This window comes from Colius striatus, chromosome 20, assembly GCF_028858725.1.
Source record: "Colius striatus isolate bColStr4 chromosome 20, bColStr4.1.hap1, whole genome shotgun sequence".
In the NCBI taxonomy this organism is placed as follows: Eukaryota; Metazoa; Chordata; class Aves; order Coliiformes; family Coliidae; genus Colius; species Colius striatus.
The window spans coordinates 3,083,465-3,102,282 of NC_084778.1; the positions used below are offsets into that span (position 1 = coordinate 3,083,465).

Consider the following 18,818-nt stretch of genomic DNA (forward strand, 5'->3'; position numbering starts at 1 on the left):
AGGCGGCCTCAGCGCTCACAGTGTGTGTTTCAGCCATGGCTTCATTTCTGAAGATTGTTTCCGAGCTTGGAGCCAAGTCCTGAGTTCAAGTGGGAACTATGCATTCCTTGGGGGTTCGGGGAGAGAGCTCGGGGTCTGAGGCCTCTCCCCAGTGCTGTGAATCACTGCCTGGGGAGCCTGTGATCGCTCTGTTCCATGGTGAGACTGGCACTCACTGTCTGGGCATTCAAATTAAAGCTGCATGGAGCTGCTTTGCTCCTCTCTCTCCTCGCTACCGACCTGGTGCTGCCATTTGCACACAATGCACGGCTGGGCCCGGGGTGGGGGGAGCCGTGCAAGAACGGAACATCAAACAGGAAAAGCTGGTATTCCCTCCCGAAATCCGCCTTCCTGCTTCCAAGCTAAACAGGCTTCAAAGGGGAGGCTTGTTTGTGCTTCTGCACCAGGCCTGGCTTCTCCATGGCGGGGTCAGCCTCAAGGAGCACAGAGCAGGTTAAAGAGCAAGAGAAACAAACCCGACTCGAAGCTGAGAGCTTAACCCCTTGCTGCATCCCCGGGATGAGCGGGGAGTGCCCCGTGGGAAGGGCATCGCCTGGGCCCCACAGAACCGTGGGGCCTCTGCCCCTGGCAGCCACAGGCCACCAGCTTACACTGAGGGATGTGTCTGTCCCTCCTGCCCCTGCCTGGGTCACGGCACTTGATGACCTTCCCGGGGGGATGAAGGGGAATTTGACCAACACTCAGGGTCACTAGCTTCAGCAGGGCCAGGGGAGCTTGTGGCAGGCAGTGGGAGATGGTGAGTTACTCTGTCCCTGTCATGATGAGAGGCAGCAGAGCACTGAAGGTGCCTGTGGCAGGGCAGGCTGAGGGCAGCAGTATCTCTGACAGGGACAAGAGTAGAGTCTTTCAGCTCCCCTGCAACTGCTGCCCCTGGCTGGGGTTGGGATGGAGAAGCCTCACCCCAGGGGGAGGCAGGGCCATGGCTCCAGGGCAGGTCCCAGCCCTCTCAGGTGTTGACACGCTCCACAGCCCCCAGGGCTGCACAGGCTGTGCTGGTGCTGCCCCTTCCTTCCCTTAAAGCCATGTCACAGCAGTGCCAAGTCACCAAGCTCCTTGGCAGCTCCCACACTGAGCTGAGCCTTGCTCCGCACACTCAGGGGTCCCGTCCCCAGTGCCAGCAATCCCTCCTGAGCCAGGCTGTCGGGGAGGGGGGCAGTTGGGCATTGGCTCTGGGGCAGGTAGAGCTGTCTATAGACACCAGGAGTTGAGAAGGAAGCCCCACAATGGCTCACAGGGCAGGTAGCCCTGTGCCACAGGACACTGGATGTGCATACACCCTGCTGCTTGGATGCTGGAGATGCCCACGGGGCAGAGCTGACCCTTTGCCTCCCAGGGCTGAGGCTGGGATGGGGCAGCCTGTGTGCTCTGAGAGCCTCAGCCCCACTCCTGCTGCCCTGGGGGATCCTCTGCATGCCAGGCTGGCACCGGGAGCAGCCCTGGCCAGGGGAACAGCACCTCCAGCCCACAGCGTGATCAAACAATCAGAGCAAAGGCATCTGACCAAGCGCTGCCGCCGCCCTGGGAGACCACCCAGCAGCACAGCCGTTATCTGCCAGGCTGAGTGTTTACCAATAACGGGAACCAGCTTGCTGTGTTACTGAGAGCTTTATAAGGAGAAAAAGAAGGGCTGGGCTTGAGCGGCTCAGAGTGGCTGGGACACAGGCCGGCCATTAGCTCGGGCTGCCTAAGCCCCTGCTCAGCTGGGATAAGCTATCTTCTCTGCTTGTTTTCACAACTCCTCTTGCTTGCTCCCTCCAAAATTCCCTTCAAATCCCCGTTTAACATCCGCCTGCCTCAGCCCCTGGCACCCCTAAATGCACCAGGAGGAGAGGGGTCTGCTGAGAGCTGGCAGGAAGGGAGAAGGGTGACACGGGCTGAAGGAATGGGGGAGGATGAGACAGGGCAGGATGGAGCCAACGAGCTCCAGACCACACAAGCACCGTGGGCAGGTGGGGCACAGAGAGAGGGAGCTGGCAGGGAGGGAGAGGGGAAGCCCCCACCACAGCACTGGCTCTACTCACCGATCAGAGGCACCACCAGGATGAACTTCCTGCAGTCCAGCAGCGTTCTCAGGCTGCTCAGGTGGTCGATGAAACCATTGGTGTCTGGCACCAGGAAGACAGGTCTGATCTCCAGCTCCATCTGCCTCATTTGACTCTGGTCTTTCAGCACGGCCTAGAGGAGGAGGAGATGTGATGACTAAGTGGGATGTCAGCTCCACAGCCCTTGGAGCAGAAGGTAAGGCTGGCTAGCACACACACCTCCTGGAGCAGGGGCATGGTGTGAAGGGGACTGGCAGGAGGCTGTGCCCATCACACCTCCAACATCAACTCCTTCAGGTCCAAAGCACACACATGAGTGGGATGGTGAAAACCTCTAAGAAAGCATTCTCCTAAGGGAACAGCCCTGTCCAGGCTCTGGGGAGAGCCTTGAGGACGGAGGTGTTCTGGGAACTGTCCCATTGCTGGGACTGGCAGCTGCCAGGGCTGTCTGCACCAGAGCCAAGAGGCTGCCCCTGATAAACAACAGTGGGGAGAAAAGGAGCCTGGAGGAAGCAGGTTCTGGGACTCCAGATGGAAACAGCTCAAGGTGACAACAGCCAAAACAAACCAGTTTGGGACCCATGAGTCCTGCCAACAGCATCCTAACACTGGGAGCCCCAGCAGGCTGCAGGGTGTGGGGGGGGAGATGTGTGGGGCAGGAGCGCTTGGCTGAGTATCTCACTCACTGTCCCATCAGCTCCCACATGTGCCTTCCCTCTTCTGACTCCATCCAGCTGGGAAAGCAGGTGGGTTCCAGCCCTTGAAATCTACAGCACTGTCCTTGGCTGAGCCCTTCACACCCACTGGAGACCAGAGGTGCCCACACATATATGAGAAGGGTCTGCTGGGTCTTACTGGTGATGCTACAGGGTTGCACCTGGACCTCTGGACAATGCCAGTTGCCAAAATGGGACCCAAGAGCTCACTTGTTACTTTTGACTCTATCGAAGGACTTGGTCTCTTTAGTAAGTCACAGGCTTGAAAAACTCAGGATGCTATTCTAGTGCTTCCTCTGCTTAAAAATAGCTTCCCTGGACTGGCTGATGTTTGTTGCCTCTAATAGGAACCGGTCACCCACGGAGCACAGCAGCACTGCTGTGGAACACATTCCCCATGCAAACCCTTCCGACAGCAGGCTGCACCCACACATGTGCCCCGGGGACAGAGGCAACTGCCAGCCCTGCTCTGCCCAACGTCCTGGGGAGCTGCCCCTGCCTGGGCTGGGGCTCTGAGCCCTGGGAGGTGTCTGGGAAGGCTGAGCTGCACGGGCCAGCAGTGGCCATGGAAAGAAGTGGTTTGAAATCCATTTCCAAGTGTTGTCATCTGGCTTTAAATCAAGGAGACTCGATGCTGTCACCTCCCACGAGTGTCTCCAGGCAAAGAAGCGACTGTAAGCTCACCACACACCTCCTGCTCTCCTCCTGGCAGTGCCCAGGGCCACGGCTTCCCTGACCCTGAGGGCTGATGGGCAGAGCTGGGGGTGTGCCAGGTCCCCCCATTGCACAAGGGCAGCTTCAATGGCACCATCACCCCTGTTTGGATGAGCCAAGGCCAGCCATGTGCTGGATGCCAGTTCTGCCTGCACTGTGCCTCTGCCCAGCGAGGTGTTGGCACTCAATGGGGGCACAGGGACTCTGTGCTGGCAACCCCAGGACGGTGCTGCCACTGCCTCCTCACCCTAAGGAGGGTGGCAGGAGGGGTTTCTCCCTGGGGTTTGGGGGTGTGGGAGGAGATGCTTGTCGCTGGGAGGCACTGGGCCCTACTGAGCTCCATCAAGCCATGAGGAGATGCAGAAGGGCCCTGAAAGTCAATTCAGAGTGAAGCAGCACATCGCTTGTGTGGTGGCCAAAGAGGTTGATGGCCCCGAAGTCGCAGGAAAGAGTGGGGGAGAAAACATGGGTGACACAGTCATAGAACCACAGAATCATTTTGGTTGGCAAAGCCCTTGAAGCTCCTGGAGTCCAAGCCCTGCCCAGCCCAGCCCTGACCCACAGCCCTCAGCTCCAGGGCTTTGGGATCCCTCCAGGGCTGGGCACTGCCCCAGCTCCCTGGGCAGCCTGGCACAGGGGCTGACACCCCTCTCAGGGAAACAGTTCTGCCTCAGCTCCAGTCTCAACCTCTCCTGGGGCAACTTGAGGCTGTTTCCTCTTGTATTTGTTACTGGGAAGCAGAGATGGACCCTCAGCTCTCTGCAGCCTCCCGTCTTCCCTCAGCTTCCTCCAGGCTCAACATCCCCTCAGCCCCTCCTCAGCACCCTTGTTCTCCAGCCCCTTCCCCAGCTTCAGAGGGGACCCCAACAAGTCTCCCTGACCCTGGGGCCGCCCCCAGCCCACGCAGGTGACCTCGGTGTGAGCAGGAGCCTCCCCTTCCCGTCCGCCCGGGCCCGCGGGAGGCCGCCGTCCCCTCGTGTGTGGCAGCTGCCCCGCGGCCCCTGGCGGGCCGTACCCGGCCGGTTCCTGGCAGCCGCCGGCGACGCCTGTGCCGGCCGTCACGTCCCATTCCGCTCGCCGGGCCGCCCGGTGAGAGAAGGACACAGGATGCGCCGGGAGTGAAAGAGCGAGGTCGGCGGGGAGCGTGCCAAGGCCCGGCCCCTGCTCCGGCCTGCTCGGGGAGCCAGAGGGAAACTCGCCTCTGCAGGGTTCAGAGGCCGCCTGCGAGATTTATTTTTGTTTGTGTGAGTAAAAAGGCTGCAGAAGCCTCTGGCCAAAGGGGTTTTTTTCTGTTGCCTGGGGGGGGTTGGGGAGGAGTGGCCTGTGATTCATGCCGACGCTGCCTGGCCCGCGGCCAGAGATGAAAGGGAGCCCATGTGTGGGGAATCGGGGAGGCGAGTGCTGCGTTAACCCTTCTGCTGGGGCTCCGGGGTAACGGCCCCGTGTGGGGAGGGAGGAGAGGGTGGCGATGCTCCATGGTTGGGGCTTGGCTTCTGCACCATCACAAAGGAGCTGCAGAGCCTGCCGTGCCTCAGTTTCCCCGATGCGAGGGCAGGGGGATGGTGGCTCGTGTGCCCTGGATGGGAGATGGGGTTTGGAGATGACCCTGGGGAGAGAGGGCTGGTTAAAACGTGGAGCTACAGCCTCACCCTGGCCCAGCTGCTTGAGGATCTTTGCCTTGTCTCACTGGGGTTACACACTGCACGGCTCGGTGGTACAGCAGCCCCACAGTGGTGGGAGGGCAGCTCTGGGGCTGGGGGCTCTCCCCCTCCTGCCTCCCCCTGCCCCGGCTGCAGCCCTCAGAGCCGCTTCCACTGCTGGGGCTGCTCCCAGGAGCTGGGCTGGAGCCCAGGGTGGCTCCCCCGGCTGCCCCAGCTGGTGGCAGCACTGAGATCAGACACTCCCGGCACTCACAGTCCCTAATTCCCGGCTCATCCATCAGCTGGGATCACCTGGGGGATTCCCCGGAAGCCTGAAGGCTTCCAGCGTGCACAGGAACCCGTCCCCAAAGAGCCAGGCCACCAGGCAAACACCTTCTGCAGAATGCCAGGGGCAAGACCCGAGGGTCTCCCCTGCAAGCACAGAAGGGGAGGGGGCTCCGCGCCACACCAGGGGCTCCGCACACACCCCGCAGAGCTGCTCTGCCCGCCGTGCCAGGCTGCTGCCCGGGCCCGAAGCACAGGACAGGTCAAACACGGTCACGCTGCCGTGCCAGGACGGATGGGCCGTCACCATCCTGCCACCACCTTCTCCTGCCCTGACCCCGGACCCCTGGCGCCGCTGCCCCCATCCAGCCCCGCGCTCGCTCCACGGGGATCAGAGGCGGATCCAAGGGGCCGAGAACAATGCGCCTCTCCAAGCTTCAGCTCCGGGGCTTCCTCCTCCCAAGGCTTCGTCTCCCAACGTCTTCCTCGGGAGCGAACGTGCCCCGTGGCTGGTAGCGGCGCGTGGCCGCCGCCGTGGCGGAGCCGCCGTGGGTGGGTGGGTGTGCGGCTTCCGCAGCCCCCGGCCCCCGCTCCCCGCTCCCGGGGCAGGTGCGTGTCGGCGCGTGTGCGCCCGCCGCATTGTTCCTGCTGGGGAGAGCCTGAATGGGACACGGGCAGAGGAGGGGGGGTGCTGGGAGTTTATATTTAGCCACTTACTCAACGCTACAGCCACAAAAGAGAGGCTGCATCTTAAAGGGGGCGGCAGGCTCCGTGGGCTCAGGAGGGACAGGAGAGAGGCTATTTTGGGAAGACATGTCATAATTGGCCGCCCCGGTTAAGCTGCTTCTGTAATGCTGAGCAAAACAATAGCAGCATCCAGAGGAAGAGCCTGTTATGTTTCAGGTGGGATGTTTTCAACCGGTCAGGAAACTCGACCGCTCCCAGCGCGCAGCGGCGGCACAAAGGACAGGGGAGGCCGAACAGCATGGACCAAGGGCCTGGCCAAGCTGGCCCAGCTCCTGGCTGGGAGTACGTGGCAGGACCCGGCGCTGGCTGGGGACACGGCCCTGCTGCAGCAGCACTGCTGCCACCTCCTCTTGTCCCACCTGCCTGCCCAGCTGGATGGCACACAGGTAGGTGCGTGGTCTTGCAGCTCGCCCTGATGCGTGGCTGTTGTCAGCAGCCTGTGACATGGGGCTGGCAGAAGGCCCCGTGCCAAGCGTGGGCAAGAGGTGAGGGCAGAGGTAGGCTGGTAGCAGAGCCGGGGAGCAGCAGCCACCCATAATCCAGGGCCAGGTGGCAAAGAGCTGCCTCGTCACAACCAGGCATACAAGAGGCTATGACCTAGCCCTGCTCTGGTCCCTCTGCCTGCCCTTGCAGAGATCGTTTTGGGGTCCAAGCTCATGTGTGGGAACAGCTGAACTCTCCTGTTCCCTCTGCAGCTGGTGCTGGCCAAGGGCCATCCCTGTTTGCCATTTACCCTACATGGACCTGTAGTCCCCTGGCAGCTTAAGCCATTGCCCTGTGCACATCCAGACAGGGCAGGGACTGAAGGAGCTCAGTGGAGCCCAAATCCCACCTTGAGGTGTAAAAGTAACCCCAGCATGGGTTGTGTCTGGGTTCTACAAGGACCCCCAGGGCTGCCCTGCCAGCTGATTCAGGGCAGGTAAGCAGAAGCAGTGAACCTGGGACATCAGAAGTCCCCTCAGCAGCAGAGATGGGCTGCAGGAGGTGGAGAGAGTGGAAAAGACAGGGATAGTGTAAGAAAACCTGCTGGGGAGAAAGTAGTGCATTTAGCTGTGAGCACAGCTCTGCAAGTGCCAGGTGAGGCTGTGACACTGGGCTCGCCCTGGGCACAGAAAGGACATGGATGAACAGGAGACGAAGGCGCTGGGTCCCTGCACACACCATCACAGGCTTAACGGAGGCAGCCACAGCTCCTGGGCTCTGGCCCTGAGTCCTCACCATCACACAGGGCCCTGCATGGAGAGCTGAGGCTCTGGGCCACACTGAGACAGGAGCTGCATCTGCTGGACTAGGATAAACACATGGAGCTGTGGCTTGTCCCCAGGACAATGAAAGGGGGACTTGGAGAGCAGCCGATGCGTGAAGTCCCTAGGTGTGCAGTGAACGAGAGAAACAGGCTGTAACAGAGAAAGCAGAAGGTCTCCAGGCCCCAAGAAACACCAAATCGCTTGGGAAGATTAGAAAGGTCAAGGACCACAGGCCAAAGAGAGGGAAAGTGGAGGGGGTGGATGCTGAGCTGGCTCTGACCTGGCCTCCCCAGGCAGTGCTTTCCACCCGAGCTCCTCTGGCTGCGTGGTCAGTACCAGGGCAGGCACATGTGTTCTGCTCCAGGCTGTTCCCAGCTAGCTACGGGCTGGATGACTTTACTGAAGCCCTAAGGACTTCTCCTCCACCCCACTCCTTCAGACTCCAACTGCACCTCAGCTGTGCAGCCCCTGAAGCTGCCCACACCCTCGCTCTGACCTCTCTCCGCCTGCGAGCATCGGCCCCAGCGCGGCTGGGGAGGAAGGGAGGAGCACCCCGGGGGCAAAAAGCCCCTGACAGCATCAGGCAGCCCCCACTCTCCCCACAGAAAGGGCAGCAGCCATCCCAGGGAGGGGGTGTGTGTGTGTGTGTGTGGAGGGTGTGGGGGGGCCCTGCTGCAGCTGGGCTGGGATCTGCCTCACGCTGCCCTCCCTGAACATGTGCAGTTCCTGTTTGCTGTGTCTGTACAAGGCAGTGGGAAGTGGGGAATTTACTTACACCTCCCGCTTAACAACCCTGGGAGGCTGGAAGGCTTCAGGCCGCTTTAATTTACAGCCCATCTCTCCAATCTCTCACTCCAGTTCGCTGCTGCCTTTCTTCCTCCTCGTATTTAATGTGACCCAGGTACCTGCCAACAATAATGGACTGGCTTGCGGGGGCGGCCCCTCCCTCCTACCTTCCCCTTGATATGAATTGCTTCGAAATTCAAACGAAAAGGGGAGGTTGGGGAGGGGGGAAAGAAAAGAGCAAGAAGGAGAAGAAGAAGGAGAAGAAAAAAGGCAAAAATGTGCAAGGTTGGGGTGGGTTTGGAAAAGCGAAGCGCAGTGGTTCTGGGCCCCGCGCCAGTAGCCCGAGGGTACACATGTGCAGGCTCTCCCAGTAGGGCCTTCAGCAGCCCTGTTTTACAACCACCTCGGCACACACTGCAGAGTTCACGCATATGGCCAGACAGATGTGTCTGGCTTACGTTCAAGGCTGGAAAATGAAGAATTATGGAAGTGAAGGGCCCTGGGCATTAGAGAGGGCGGAGGTGAGGGGGAGGGGAGCCAGGGAGAATTTTTTCCTCTGCTGAGAAATCCTCATCTGGGCTCGCTGAGGTTGGAGGAAGAGGGGTTGTGAGCGAGGAGGCAGCCAACAGCCATGCATGTGAGATCGCTCTTAAAGCAACAGCGGGAGCTGCCAGGCGGCTGCTCCCAGTCCAACCAGTTTACTTCACCGCCTCCCACTGGGATGCACGCTCAGCTCAGGTCAGGGCCAGGCCAGGATCACCTGTGTGCTGTCTGTTTGTCCCCATAACGATGGCAACGCTCTGCGAGCGGCGCTTTGGCTGCTGCAGCCCTTCACTGACTATTTTTCCGGCCGCTGGCTCCCGCATGAACTCTGCAGTTCGTGTCCCACCCTCTCCCCTGTCTGCCTGTGCCCCACTGCACAGCAAAGCTGAGCTCTCAGCACAGCTCACTGCCACGGAGTGATTGCCCTGAGTGGGGGCACAGCTCGCTGCCTGGCACACGCTGCACTAACGCCATCAGCCGAAGCTCTGCCCTGCCAGGGCTGCTGGGTGTGCTGGCAGCTCCAAGCTCTGTCTGGCTTCACGAGGCTCCCAGAGTCTCCAAAACATTCATCTCAAGGCCTGGAGGGGCAGATCTTACCCTAGGTGGGGATAACAAGCCTGATTTGTCCCTTCCAAAGGGCTAAGCTTGCTGCTGGGTGTCACAGAGGCAGCTCAGGGCACCTACAGCAGGGAAGCTGAAGCTGCTATGGGACATCCTGAGAGGCTGTTGGTCCTGTGTGCCACCAGCACGGCGAGGCAGGATCAGCCCAGGTGCCAAAGCAAAGCAGCTCCTCAGCCAGCTCGGGCACTGCAGTCACACAGCCCTACCTGGATCTTGTCCTGGCGACGCTGCTGCTCAGCCACCTTCCTGGCCAGGGCTTGCTTCTTGGCTCGGAGCTCCTTGATGTCCATCTCTCCCCCGCTGCCTTCAGCCTCGGAATCATCTTCAAATGCCTCGATCATCACATCATCTTCCTTCTTCCAGGAAATGCAGAAAGACCAGAGAAAAAAGAAAGAGAAGTCATTGGAAAGGCAGCTGGTGGCAGGGACCAAGCTCCTTCTGCTCTCCCAGCAGACAAAGCCCTGCCAGGCACAGCCCACCACTGCTTGCTGATGGGCAGTCTGACTATTTCTAAACATCCAAAAGAAGCAAGAAATAAATAGCAAACATCCAGGAAATGACAAGGTGAGACAGGAGGGCAGGGAAGGCAGTGACCAGGCAGGGCAGGGGCAGCCTTGCTTCAAGCTCTGTTCTAAAATCAAACCCTCTTCCTCACCTTGGAAAACTCTTCTCACAGCTTTGGGTGAGTCACTGATGTTTTGTAGGCTTCAGTTCTGTAAAACCATGGTATTTCCCCAGCTCTCCACTTTGCCTGTTTAGGCTGTGCACCCCTCAGAGCAAACCCTGCTCCTGCCCACCTGCCTGCCCCAGGGCTGTGCAATGCTGCTCTACCACTGCTGCCTCACCCGAGGCACAGAGCTCATCATCTTGACAGAACTGGTATCCACGGTCCCAGGAGACCAAAGAACCTGTTCCCTTTCCCTGTTCTGATCTCTGAATAGGCCTGAGAGAGTCCCACTCCCACCCCAACCCTTCCACCTGGGCTGGAATAGATATTTTAGGAGGAGATGCTCAATCTTGACTTTAAATCCATTGCATCCCATCTCAGGGTCAGGCATTTCAACGTTTAATCACTTCCTCTGTCAGCATTTGCATCCTGCTTCCAGAGTGCCTCTGCTGTGCTCCTGCTGGAACCTTGTCTTGGCTGAACTGAAGGGTCCCTGGTTCTCCAGCCTCCTGCCTGCACAGGCACCTCTAGACCACGTTGCATCTTCACTCTCTCTGGTGACCCTTCCCTGGCTCTCCCTACCAGGAGGTCTGCAGACCCTTCCCAGCACACCTGCGTTGCCTGAACTGGAGACACCAGAAGGAGCCTGTTCCTGCCCCAGGTAAATGCCACAGTGGCCTTTCCCAACACACTCCAGTCTCCAGGTGGGAGGTGGTGGCTGGTGTCCAACTGGGGATCAGCCATAACCCTGTTCATCCTGCAGCTTCCCCAGTGGCTCCCTGCCTAAAGGGGAGACCACAAGTCCCTGTTTCTCAACATGTGTCCAACCAGCACCTGCCTGCACACAGGTTCTGCCCAGGAACCCAGCTCTGACAGCCCTTTTATCTCACCTAGACCCCCTTGCTCCCCAGTGCAGCAACCACAGCCCTTCCCAAGCCCTGTCAGTACCCATCTCCCCTTCTCTGCACAAAAGCCAAAGGTTGTGATGGAGCTGGGAAGAGTTCTCAGGTGACAGCCAGGCAGAAAGACCCCAGAGGGCTGCACAAGAGGATCCCCAGGAGAGATAAGAGCAAGTTGCCATGGCATGTGTCAGCAGGAGGGTTGCAGGCTTAATTTAGAACCACCTCAGCCCTGCACAGTCGTGTAACTCAACCATTTCTCCAGCCCGTGCACCCGCCTGGCCACAGAAACACATTCTCTTCTCTCCTTGTGACTTTTTAGCCATGGGAAGGAGGAAGATGGAGCCCTCAGGCTCACTTCCCTCTGCCAGGACAGCCTGGACCACAGGGGATAGGGGAAAGCTGCCAGAGGGACAGCGTGGCACGAGGGTGTCAGATGCAGATCTGCTGCGGTGGGTTGGGATCCGCCTGCCTGGGGCTGATGGTGGTCACACTGGTGAGCTGGAAGCTGCCCTGAGATCAGAGCCCAAGGAGGAAGCCCCAGGGTTGTGCAATGAGCCTACACAGAGGTTCCCACAGCTGAGCAGAGACTGTGGGGATTGGGCAGGAGGGAGTCGTACTCCATACTGTGTGTGTTCGTAGCAGAAACTGGAGGCACTGACACAATAAGAACCATCCATGGGTGGAATCCCTTCATATCACTTAATTCTGGTGCTGTCAGGATTAAAATCTCATGTATTTTCTCCACAAGAGGATGAGGGTCCAAGTCTCCCACCTTAAAGAGACATCTCTTGCTGCCTGGGGTTTTGCTTTGAGTTCCAGTGCAAAAAGAACCCCAAACAAATCCCCTAAAATCTGTCACAGAACCAGCTGCTGGGACAAGGAGGGTGCTGAGCACATTCCTGCTCGGGGCTCTTTGGGCTGCCAGTCCCTGGGGTGCACAGGGCCAGTGCTGGCAGAGGGAAGGTGATGTCCCCTGCACTGGGTGATACAACACTCAGCCCCAGCGCAGAGGGGGAGAACCTGGGGAGAGCCTGAGCAATGCTGGGCCACCCAGCTCCCCTCTCTCCTGTTTCCCTGTCCCTTTCCAACTGCAAGATAAAACAGAAGAAAAGAGTCAACCTGCAGAGCGGCTGGCAGGGCCCTTAAACACACACACGGAGCCTGGAGTGAAGCAAGGCCTACAGGAACAAGCAAGGGCAGAAAAACAAGAGCTGAATTCCTTAATCACATCAGGATGTGAGAGGCAGGGGAGGGCCGGGGCGCCAATGTCAGCTCTTCCTGTACGTGTGCTGGAGGCTGGAGCTCAGGCCTCCACCACAACGAGCTCCATGGCTATAAACTTGATCCTGAAGCTGAACCCTGACACCCCCCTCGCCCACCTCCTCTCCCGGGGCCGCAGCACTGCACGTTATTACAGCTTCCCCCTCCCCGCTTCGGGTAGGGAAAGGCAGCATCTGGAACTCATAGCAGCACATGAGATAGAGGCAGAGAGGCTGGCCTGGCAGGAAAGGGCACGAGCAAAGCACACTCAGGAGACAAGGGCTGTGCACAATTTGCCCCCACCTCCCCATTGCCCTCCCCTAAAATGCACACACAGCTATAAATAGCAGGAGCTGGAGGGCAGGCAGGGGCTGGGCCCCACAGGGGTGATTCTTCCTTCACCGAGGCGCGCTCTTCCCGCACGGTACCTGATCTTCCAGTTGTTTTCCCTCTTGGCTTCCCATTTCCTTTCCCATGGCGTCTGGGACGGGTGCCACTGACACATATTTTCCACCCTTGAATGCCAGCAAAGGCTCTTCTTGTCCACAAAGGGCTTCCAGGAAATACTTCAGAACTGTGACCCTCTTGCAGTCGGCTGCAATAACCTACAGGGTGAGGACGAGGGGGTTGGGGAGAGGGAAAGGAAAACAAAGTCAGTGCAAAGGGGAAGGCGGATGGGCAACGGCCAGGGGGAGAATGTTTGGGGCTAGGAGGCCTGGTGGGATGCAGGCAACACTGAAGGGATGTGCAGGGTGCCCCTTTTTCTTCTAACCAGGGATGGAAGGGGTTTGCCCATGCCTTGGGGCCCAGTATCCCCAGGGAAAAGGAAGCAGGCAAAAGTCAGGACACACAGCATCGATTTGCCTCCTGCCCTGCTTCCTCTGTGCTCCCCAGGGCTGCAGGGGGCAGCCAGCCCCCAGCCCAGACCCACTGAAAGGGGGAAGGTCCTGCTGAAGCAGGAGAGATGAATGATGTGGCTTGTCCTTACTGGTGTGTTTCAGCTCCATTGCCAGATTCCACCCCCAGCAGAAGCTGAGGGCTGCAGGTGTGACTGCGGGCGAGGGGGGGTGTGAGACAAACTGAGCCCCTCCTTGTCTCCATCCGACCCCGTCCCACGGGCCCATCTCATGGACCAACTGGGGAGCCCCGTCAGGGAGGCTGGGACAGATCTGGCCAGAAAGAAACTCAATAGCTTGGGTAATTATCCAATTTATGAGGCTCTCAAATGGAGTTTCCAGAGCAGGGGAGCCCGGTGCCTCCACGGCCCCATCCCACGCGGCACAGCCTCTGCCGTGACCAGCTGTGGCTCCGACCTTGTCCCCTCTGCACCTGCAGAGCTCTCCCCTGGTGCCTCCTGCTGACCAGTGTCACCCCTGGGCAGCAGCAGATTCATAGGGAGAAAATCAGCAAATGGGGGGCTACAGACCACAGAGACAGAAGCCTGTGCCGATGCCTGACTTCCTCCCACTCCCCAGGCTACGATGGTTTTGCTCTGCAGCCATGAGCAAAGCAGCCATGGAGACCCCACAGAATCAGCCCAGAATGGTGGGGGTTGGCAGGGCCCTGCATCCAGCCCCAGCCCCTGCTACAGTAGGTTCCCCTGGCTCAGGGGGCACAGGAATGTGTCCAGGTGGGTTTGGGAACCTCCTGAGAAGGAGCCTCCACACCCTCCCTGGGCAGCCTGGGCCAGGGCTCCCTCCCCTCAGCATTAAATAAGCTTTTTCCTTGTGTTCCAGTGGAACTGTTTGTGTTGCAGCTTCTGTCCATTACCCCTTATCCTGACTTATTCCAAAAGGGTTCCCCTGCATGTTCCCAGGACTGGGATCCCAAAGCTGGGGAGAGGGTCTGATCACTTCCAGGTGTCTGAGCCAGGTGCCTGGCAGCCAGGGCTGCTGCCTGCCCTCTCCCTGCGCCTCACACTGTGTGATGCCAACGCTGCACACCCTGACCCTGGCTTGATGGCAACTGGCTCCTCAGCGTGTCGTGCCAGAGGCTGTGCGTGCCCTGGCTGTGGCTGTGGCACGGGGAGCAGAGGGCTGGCAGGCACACACAGTCCCACTGCACCAGGCTGCCGTGAGAGGAAACTTCTGCTCTTCCACAGCGCTGCCAGTTTCCTCTCTGAGGGCTAATTTTAACCACCGTGTCGCTGCAGTGCGTGTCAAAAACCTGACCCTCCTCTGACCTCCAACCTCCCACCTCAGCTACTGCCTGAGCGAGGCACCCTCCTGCACCAGCCTCTGTTTGAAGCTGCCCTCCTGGGACCCTGTGTCCCCTCCCCAACACCTGCACTGGCAGGAGCAGGGGGAGGTCGAGAAGCCCCTTCCTGCATGCTTGGAGGCAGTCGCTGCTGCAGAGAGGTGGTGGGAGCAGGGTGATAGCAAGAATGTAGTATTTCAGGGAGCAAGGAACCTGTAAGCACCAATTCTGCTCCTAAAAGATGTGTCCTACGGGGTAGAGGTGTGCCAAGGACAAGGTGATGCAGGCTGAGCAGCCTCAGGAGCAGGTCAGGCTGCCGGGGACTCTCTTTCCTAGGAGAACCCTTTGCTGCTTGGGACATCCAGCCAGGAGCAATCCCAGCAAGTGTCACTGCAGGAACATTTCCATCCTCCTGGCTCTCCTTTAGGAATGACTCTGTGCTGAGGAAAGTCAGAAGGAAAGAGAACAAGAGCACAGTGGGAATGGCTGTCATGGGAAACATCCCTCCTGAGAGCTCCAGGCTGCAGCGGCCTCAAGGGGAAGTGGTGGAAACCTCACCACCTCCTTCATCCCCAGCCTGATGGGCTAACGTGGAGACCCAGCCTGACTCACACAGGGTGACTTCAGCCCAGGGATTTTCCAGCCCCAGTATGTGCAGTTCTCTTGTGCCCAGGCTGCTGGGTGGGTGGCTGTGGGGATGTGCCCATGGAGGCAGTGGGGGTTGAGCCCCAATGCCAGCAGCCACGTGCCAGAGCATGCCAGTATGCAGCCAACAGCAGAAGAAGGGGGAGCAGGAACTGTCTGTCTAGGTGGGGAAGAGAAGAGCCCCCCATCCTGACACCATCCTGAGGGATTTCTCGAGACACTTCTAGAAATAAAAGCCATTGCATCTAGTTTAGGACCCAGGAGGTTTTCACGTATGCATGAAGGGCTGGGGGCTGTCACAGCTGCAGTGCAGCCACCTCTGCACAGCTGAGGCTTAAACCTCACTGTCAGAGCCTCCTGGATTGGGAATGATCAGGAATATAGCAGATCTCTCCTCACAGGGACAAGGGCAGGTGGGTTTGCTCCTTCCTGCCCTGAAGAAGAAACAAGTAGGAAACACCAGATTTCCTGTCAAGCCGGCACAACCCGATGCTTAAATTCAACTCATCTGCTGGGGGAGAAAAGAGCCCAACTGAAGGCCCATGACATAATGCCACAGCAACTTGTCTCATGAACACATTTTTCCAGCCCACATGAATGAGAAACAGGGAAGGAGCAAACGCTCTGCACATCCCTGTCACGTGCGGCCCCGCTCGAGCAGGCTGCGCCACAGCCCCGGGCTGCTGGCAGCCAGGCTCAGCCCTGCCATGGGGCAGCCCAGCCTCAGAGATGCTGGGAAAGAAGTGACCTGTGACTGGCACCCAGGTCTCTCAAACGGCAGAACCTGGTTTTTTCTTGTCAGAAACTTCCTGTTTCAGAGTGGAAACGCGAGCGGCAGCGGGATGCCCGGGGCAGGGGGCACGGCCACGCAGGAGCTCGCTGCCTCACCTGGGCTTTCCTTACTGCTGGTGGTGAGGATGCCAGGAGGATGCCCACCCATCCCAAAGGACAGGGTGTTGGATGGCTTTGGTGACGTGGCACAGCAGACAGCCCATCCCCACGCACCCTTCCCCCTCGGATAGCACAGTGAGACAGCAGGAACCGAAAACCTGGCTTCAAGTCATCGCTGGGTATTAAAATAGGCTCTGGTACAGCACCCAGCCGCTCGCAAAGGAAAACTGAAACTGAGCATTGCTGAAGCGGGCTGGTGCCCCCGGCCCTGACCCAGCCTCAGTTCCCCAGAGGCCTGAGCAGCCGAGGCCCGGCCGAGCCCCTCGCCACCGCGGGGACACGGGGCCCAGAGCGGAGGTGGCTTTGGCTGCAGCAGCCCCAGCGCCAGCCCTGATTTCATCAAGCCCCGGAGACAAGAGGTTTTCTAATCTGCTGCTGCATCAGCCGGTCTAACCACCAGTTCCCAGCACCAGTTACCCACCGGCGGGCTGGCGGCTGCTGGGCCGCGCTGAGGAAGCTCATTAGCGCTCCGCCTGCTAATTCATGGGTCATACATTAACATATTAATCATTGAGTAAGGCACAGCAGGACACACATTAACACACGCCAACTGCCTGTAGAGACCCACGAGCTGCACATGAACTGTACCAGCTGTTGCACTTTCAGAGCCGCTCCGCAGTGCCAGTGCCACCAGGACCCCTCCTGCCAGCGGTGAACAGCGACCCCGGGTCTAATGAGGGGTCCCCACGTTTAACAATGCTGATCCCCTCATGGCTTTGGCTGTATTTTACCTCACATATAAAACAGGCCAAAGGGAAAAGCTTCCCTGAGTGCTGCTCTTCAAGGGGAGGGCAGAGGACTCCCACACACGGCCTCGATACCAGCACGTGTCCTCCAGGAGATCTTGAAGCGTCCTGTGCCTGGGGTGGGACACGTGCAGCTGGTGCTGGTGGGGTGACAGCACCACAAACCAGCCATCATTTTGCTTTGGGTCAGAGACAGGGCTGGAGAGGGGAGGGGGACAGAGCCCCTGTGCCCCCCAGCCCCGGCCCTGCCGCTGCACACGCGGCTCTCCCGCAGCTGAACCAATGTCACAGCCGCCGCCGCCTTCCATCAACTTTTACAACTTGTTAATTTTACGCAGCGTCCTAAAGAGCAAATAACTGGGAGGCAGGAATGCAGGCTCCTTCAGCTGGGCCAAAGAGCCTCCAGCAGCTCAGCCAGCTGGCCAGGGCAGCTCTGCTTGGCCGTGGGGACCTGCCCCATCCCAGGGGGGGATTTGGTCTGAGAGGGCTGCCCTGTGCCCGTGGCAGCCTGTGGCAATGCCACGCTGCTGCCACACAGACCCCGGCAGCTCCTCTCCTGGCAAAACCTTCTGGCTCCACAAGCAACGAGGAGGCAGCAGCTTTGGAGAAGGGTTTGCTCGGAGGACAGGGCTGCCATCGCCGGCTCTGCATTCCTGTGTGCAGGGGGGAGACACCAGCACATCCTGACAGCTGCATTCAGAAGGGGAAAAGGACACGAGAAGCTTGAGTCATAGCGTGGAGAGATCCCATCCCAGATTGGGAGATGGGAACGGGAGAGGACCAGGACTCAGAGCCAAACTCCAGCACGATCCAGCACGGGGACATCACTGGTTCTGCCACATGAGTTTAAACATGGCTTAGCTGAAACCAAACGATGCTGAAACCAAGACAGCCTCAGTCTAAAACCATGCAGCATCCACATGGCCCAGCTGAAACATTTGCACTGACCCTGCTAAAACATCCAGGCAGGCCGTGGCTAAATGCCTGCCAGTGCCCTGTGCTGTCTCCTCCCATCCCCGGGGAGCCAGCTCCGAGGGCAGCCCAGCATCCTGGAGGAGGAGCACAAGGAAAGCGCCGGGTTTGGTCTCATTCCTTCTGGGTTTTCATCTCATGGGCTCACACAAAGGCTGGGCTGGGTTGGTTTAACCCTGGCCTTATCACAGCTCAGCTTCTCTGGGCTTGTTCCCCATGCAGGATGCAGCTCAAAGAGCCACTCACCCTGCCCACCCCTAAACACAGTTTGGAGGGGTTTGCCCATCTGGGTAGGGAGGACCAAAGCATCGGTCACGGCTGGGCAGCAGAGCTCACAGCTGGATTGCAACCCTGGTTTCTGCAGCTGAGAGCTGACTTCAGCCACAGCTTCTCTCAGAAAAAAACCCACCCTTCTGATTTTGACTAATCCCACAAGCAGGCTGGGTGGACGTGGCTCCCACACGCCTGCGACTCTGTGTGGGACCCGAGAGAGCAACTGTGGCTGCAACAGAGCCCAAACCAAGGCACCACTGCCTCTGATGTATCTTGCTGCTGTCCTGGCTCTGCAGGACCCAGTACCAGTGTGGGCAGCACCTAACACCAACCAGAGAGCATGCACGGCTCAAAGATCCACCACATCCATAACTGACACCCCACCACGTCAGAGAAGTGCATCAGGAAGCACCCAGGGAAGACAGAGAAGCTCAGAACCACTCCAGTTGCTCTTCCCTATCACCACTGCTGGAGAACCACTTTCTCTGCAAAGCAAGGGCTCCTCAAACAGAAAGTGTAGCCATGTCCTAGCCCAACCTCTCTCCCAGCCATCTCCAGTCTCTGCACATGGGCTCAGCAGTCACTGGAGCAGATGTGCTCCTGGTCTGGCAAACACCTTTGTCTTTCCAACCTCAGCCATGTAGCCCAGCCTCAACTGGCTTTTAAAATTGGAAAAGCAGCCAACTACCCACCATCACTGGGATGTGCTGGGCTAAGACCAACCCTGCCTGTCCTGTGAAGCGATGCAGAGGAGACATGTGGATGATATAAAGGTGCAAAGCGATAGATCTGAGCTGAATTATCC

The 18,818-nt window shown here is 58.9% G+C and overlaps 1 protein-coding gene across 3 annotated transcripts in view; it reads right to left on the bottom strand.

The window, feature by feature from the left end:
• The window catches only part of SMG6 (SMG6 nonsense mediated mRNA decay factor), a 113,926-nt gene that overhangs the window by 5,550 nt on the left and 89,558 nt on the right, over positions 1-18,818 (bottom strand). For 2 of the 3 annotated variants that reach the window (XM_062012279.1, XM_062012277.1), the window contains exons 14-16: positions 12,659-12,835; positions 9,608-9,757; positions 2,082-2,235 (exon numbers count right to left, since the gene is read on the bottom strand). In XM_062012279.1, coding sequence (XP_061868263.1) covers positions 2,082-2,235; positions 9,608-9,757; positions 12,659-12,835 — 481 coding nt within the window. The remainder of the gene's footprint in view (positions 1-2,081; positions 2,236-9,607; positions 9,758-12,658; positions 12,836-18,818) is intronic. The other variant, XM_062012278.1, reaches the window with a different exon arrangement.